Source organism: Kryptolebias marmoratus, linkage group LG21 (assembly GCF_001649575.2).
Source record: "Kryptolebias marmoratus isolate JLee-2015 linkage group LG21, ASM164957v2, whole genome shotgun sequence".
Lineage (NCBI taxonomy): Eukaryota > Metazoa > Chordata > Actinopteri > Cyprinodontiformes > Rivulidae > Kryptolebias > Kryptolebias marmoratus.
Window position 1 is genome coordinate 23,432,651 of NC_051450.1, and position 4,104 is coordinate 23,436,754.

The 4,104-nt window shown below is 46.0% G+C and overlaps 2 protein-coding genes across 2 annotated transcripts in view; one reads left to right on the plus strand and one right to left on the minus strand.

Moving 5' to 3' along the window:
• eci2 (enoyl-CoA delta isomerase 2) overlaps positions 1 to 997 on the minus strand; it is a 7,056-nt gene extending 6,059 nt beyond the window's left edge. The window contains exons 1-2 of the mRNA XM_017404228.3: positions 856 to 997; positions 427 to 485 (exon numbers count right to left, since the gene is read on the minus strand). Of these exons, the coding sequence (XP_017259717.1) occupies positions 427 to 485; positions 856 to 911 (115 nt within the window). The 5' untranslated portion in view covers positions 912 to 997. The remainder of the gene's footprint in view (positions 1 to 426; positions 486 to 855) is intronic.
• Positions 998 to 1,124: 127 nt separating this feature from the next.
• LOC108228641 (GTP-binding protein Rheb-like) lies at positions 1,125 to 3,851 on the plus strand. The gene is made up of 8 exons (XM_017404229.3): positions 1,125 to 1,315; positions 1,750 to 1,821; positions 1,891 to 1,958; positions 2,031 to 2,113; positions 2,292 to 2,348; positions 2,437 to 2,484; positions 2,798 to 2,879; positions 2,949 to 3,851. The coding sequence occupies exons 1-8, from the start codon at positions 1,177 to 1,179 to the stop codon at positions 3,039 to 3,041; spliced, it is 642 nt and encodes a 213-aa protein (XP_017259718.1). The 5' UTR covers positions 1,125 to 1,176; the 3' UTR covers positions 3,042 to 3,851.
• Positions 3,852 to 4,104: the final 253 nt, after the last annotated feature.

Consider the following 4,104-nt stretch of genomic DNA (forward strand, 5'->3'; position numbering starts at 1 on the left):
AGCACAGCCACACTCTGAACGGACCAATCAGACGACAGGAAACCTGCAGGTCAGCCTCTGGATTGGTCCAGGTCAAATGAAACCTTATCTGCTCCCAGCCTGGATGGTAAATTTTAATTTCTGTATAATTAGTTTTTATCTGCACACATTTCTCCCGTTTATAGGAAGAATTTTAATGTCAGCAGCTGTTGGAGCCTTTATGGTCCTTAAATAGCCGACCAGTCCAGATCCTGACCCAAACGAAGTCCTACTTGGACCCAGATGTTTGGGTCATTTCAGCATAAGGTTTGTTGTTTTGATCTTTTAAATTAACTCAAAAAGCCAGTGTTTTCAGGCTGCTCGGGTTCCCTCTGCTTGATCCGGTCCAACAGATACCGGACCCGGCTGACCTCCCTGGACCCGTCCGGACCTGGACCTGATACTCACCCATCAGGGGAGAACCTGTGGTGTGGAACATCAGGCTGGGAACCCTGGATCGGATCAGACTGGAGACACAGAAGGAGACATTCAGAGGTTCTTCCCTTGTTTCCTGTAAGCTTTGACCTCAGCTGTTTGGAGAACATAATGAGACACCCAGGAGCAGCTGATCAGGTGTATCGATTACCTGATCAGCTGATCAGCTGGAGCAAAGGTCACTGACAGTTGGAGCTTTTATTTTGAAGGTTCTCCGTTTATAACATCGACATGAATGAATGATGTTCTCAATGAATGAATGAAATCTTCTCAGGGTTAAATATTAGATAATAAAGTTCTGGTGTTAGTTAAAGTTAAAGTTTGTGTCGCTGCTGTCAGCTCCGACAGCTTCGTCTCCTTTAAAGAGAAAAACCTCGATAAGAACTAAAACACAAATCTCACCTCCTTAATCTGACAAACCTCCAGACTGAGCAGCTCCTCAGAGCCACAGCGGCCATTTAAACCCGGGTTTAAGGTCCAAAGTTCGGCAGGACGGACGGGGATAGCAGCGAAGCTAGCAGCAGCTGCCGAGGATAAGTCCCGCCCACTACAACATCTACAACATTATCTGCTCTCCTATTGGTTGAAAGGAAGAGTCGGCCGGTCTGATTTGTCCAATGATTACAGGTTAGCTCAAAGGTTGTCCAATCAGAGCGCACGCTGCCAACTAAAGCCCGCCTTTTTGGAGGATTTTGTCCAATCAATGTGGAGAGCTTCTTAAATATGCAGAGTTCCGGTCTGCTTCAGGAGAAAGATGCTGCTGCAGAGGTTCTGAGGTTCTCAGGTTCGTTTGGAGGCTCGGATCAGAACATGCCGCTGCCAAAATCCCGGAAAATCGCCGTGCTGGGCTACAGGTCGGTGGGTAAGTCCGGAACAGTCCGCACTGAGGTCCAGGTTCAGGTCAGTCTGGATCCACGTTTATATCAGGGTCCAGGTCCTGCAGGAATATCTGTCTGAAGTCTGCAGGAGACCAGTCAGACCCAAAGACCAGCTGCTCTTGTCTTAATGTGGTTTTAAATTGATTTAAAGTGAGATCCGGGCTGACCTACAAGGACAGCAGTGATTGGTCAGCTGACAGCCAATCAGATGCAGCGGGATGAGTGGTCCTGATGCTGCGGCTGAGGACAAAGTGATCCAGGAGGGTCCATGAGGTCCAACAGGACTGCAGGATTTATCCAGGTTTCAGCAGGGAGAGAGGACCTGCTGAAGGAGTTCAGAAAGAAAAAAGATGCTGATGTTTTCAGAGTGAAGTGGACCTCCTCCTGGTCCTCTCAGTGTGTTTCTTTGTGTTTTTAGGGAAGTCCTCCCTCACCATCCAGTTTGTGGAGGGTCAGTTTGTGGACTCCTACGATCCGACCATAGAGAACAGTAAGTCCGCCTCTGTCACCTCAGCCTGAAGCCAAAGGTCAAACCTAAACCCTGCTGTGTTTGTGTCAGCTTTCACCAAGACGATGACGGTGAACGGTCAGGAGTACAACCTGCAGCTGGTCGACACGGCCGGCCAGGTGAGCCCACCTTCAGGTGACTTCTCCTCTAAAATCAGCACGTTTGACTGGAAAATTATGTGTTTGTTGTAGGACGAGTACTCCATCTTCCCTCAGAGTTACACCATCGACGTCAACGGTTACGTCCTCATCTACTCTGTCACTTCCTACAAAAGGTAAAACCCGAGGCTTCTTCCCTTTATTTGGTCTTTTTTGAGGTTTTTAACCCTTCTTGAGCTGAATACCCACAATCCTTCACTCTGAGTTCAGTGAAAGGTCTTTAAGGTCTTTTCTGGCTCTTTCCTTCTGACCATATATGGAAACGTGTTGTTGCTTGTGTGTGTTTTTGTGTAGTTTCGAGGTGGTCCGAGTGATCCACGAGAAGCTGCTGGACATGGTGGGAAACGTTCAGTACGTGAACTTTGTCTTTCTGTCCAAGGACGAGATTCTGTTCACTTCCTGTCAACATTAAACTAATGTTTCCTGTTTGTCTCTACAGAAAACCAATCCTTTTAGTTGGGAACAAGAAGGATCTCCACATGGAGAGGTAACACACCTGCAGATGGTTGTGAAAGATCACTTCTTTCAGTTTCATGCTGAGCCTGGTGCAGCCAGGACTCTGGTCCACTGTAGGACCTTCACAGACATGTCCCTCAGTCCTGTGGTGTCTTCCTTCCTGTCATGTTGGAAGGAAGTTTGGTCTCTCTGTAAAGACAGAAACCCCAAACTCAGCTGGCATCAGTCAGTTTGACTCCAGGTTCTGGTTAGTTGTGTCTGAGGAGGCAGATGAAGAAAAAAACAAACTGGTCAGAGTTGGGTTAGGAAGACTTAAAGTGAATCCTGTTGTTGTTGTTGTTCAGAGTGATCAGCTACGAGGAGGGGAAAGCTCTGTCCGAGTCGTGGAACGCTGCCTTCCTCGAGTCTTCAGCCAAAGAAAACCAGGTGAGAAAAGTCGCCTCAGTGAGGAGGAAGAGCGACGCGCCGGTCTCACTGTCTCCTCCTCTTCCTCAGACGGCCGTGGAGGTGTTCAGGAGGATGATCCTGGAGGTGGAGAAGATGGAGGGGGGTCAGCCTCAGGACTGGAGTCCCTGCTCCATGATGTAGTCCCGAGTCTTCAGTTCTGTTTCCTCCTCAGGTCCAGCTGTCCAGACACAGTTTCTGTCTTAGCTACACAAACCTGTTTGATTAAAAACAACAACAACAACTGCACAACAACCTGAAGCTCAGGATCTCAGAAACAATCTGCTGCAAACCCAGAGCTGATGCTTCCAAACTGAGCTGTGAGCTGCAGACGTTACGGACCGAAACATTTCAATGAATCCCCGACACACAGCTGCAGTGCATTATTTATAAGACACATGTTATTAGACTTTAAGGAGGCGTAATGTTGGCTTTTCTTTCAGCTGCAAGGAAATATTAGTTTTTATATGAAAATACTGGTTAGTGCTGAGAAGATTAATAAATATTTAAGGTCACATTTTACTCCGCTGAGTGCTGGAGACGCTTTTCTTTAAGGGATTTCATTTCAGTTTTTGCTTGATGAATTTTATTTATTTGAAAGTTTTCTTTTTGTTTCTTCAGCAGATATTTGTAACCTGAGCAGGTGAAGAACATCATTAAGGTTCAGTTTCTTCAGTTTGCATGTTTTAAAGACAGCCAGCCCAGAAGAGCAGACTGTAACCTCCGAACAGGACAAGAACTCACTGAAAACTGTCTGTCCGACACGCTCCCTGCAGTTAAAGACGGTTTCTGTGGAAATGATGCATGAACACCAAACATTAAACACCAAACATTAAAGATTAAACATTAAAGATTTAATATATTTACCTAAAGTCGAACTCTGGAAGAGTTTTGTTCTCCAATAAAGCTGCAACCTGAACCCTCAGCAGATCAGATGTTAAAAACTGTTTTATAAATAAAGTTTTATTTGTTTCTATAAATGTTCTCATTAAAGTTCTGTTGTTTCAATAAACATCTGCTGGGATTTTATTGTCTGACCGACGTTTGTTACAGCCAGATGTTCTGGTTCTGGTTCTGATCCAGTTTTCTACAAAATGTTGTCGTCAACGACAGAAACTCAGGAAACAGAAGAAAAACATCCGACACATCTAATAATGTCCTGTCCTCCGAACCCCGTCCTGTCCTCCGAACCCCGTCCTGTCCTCCG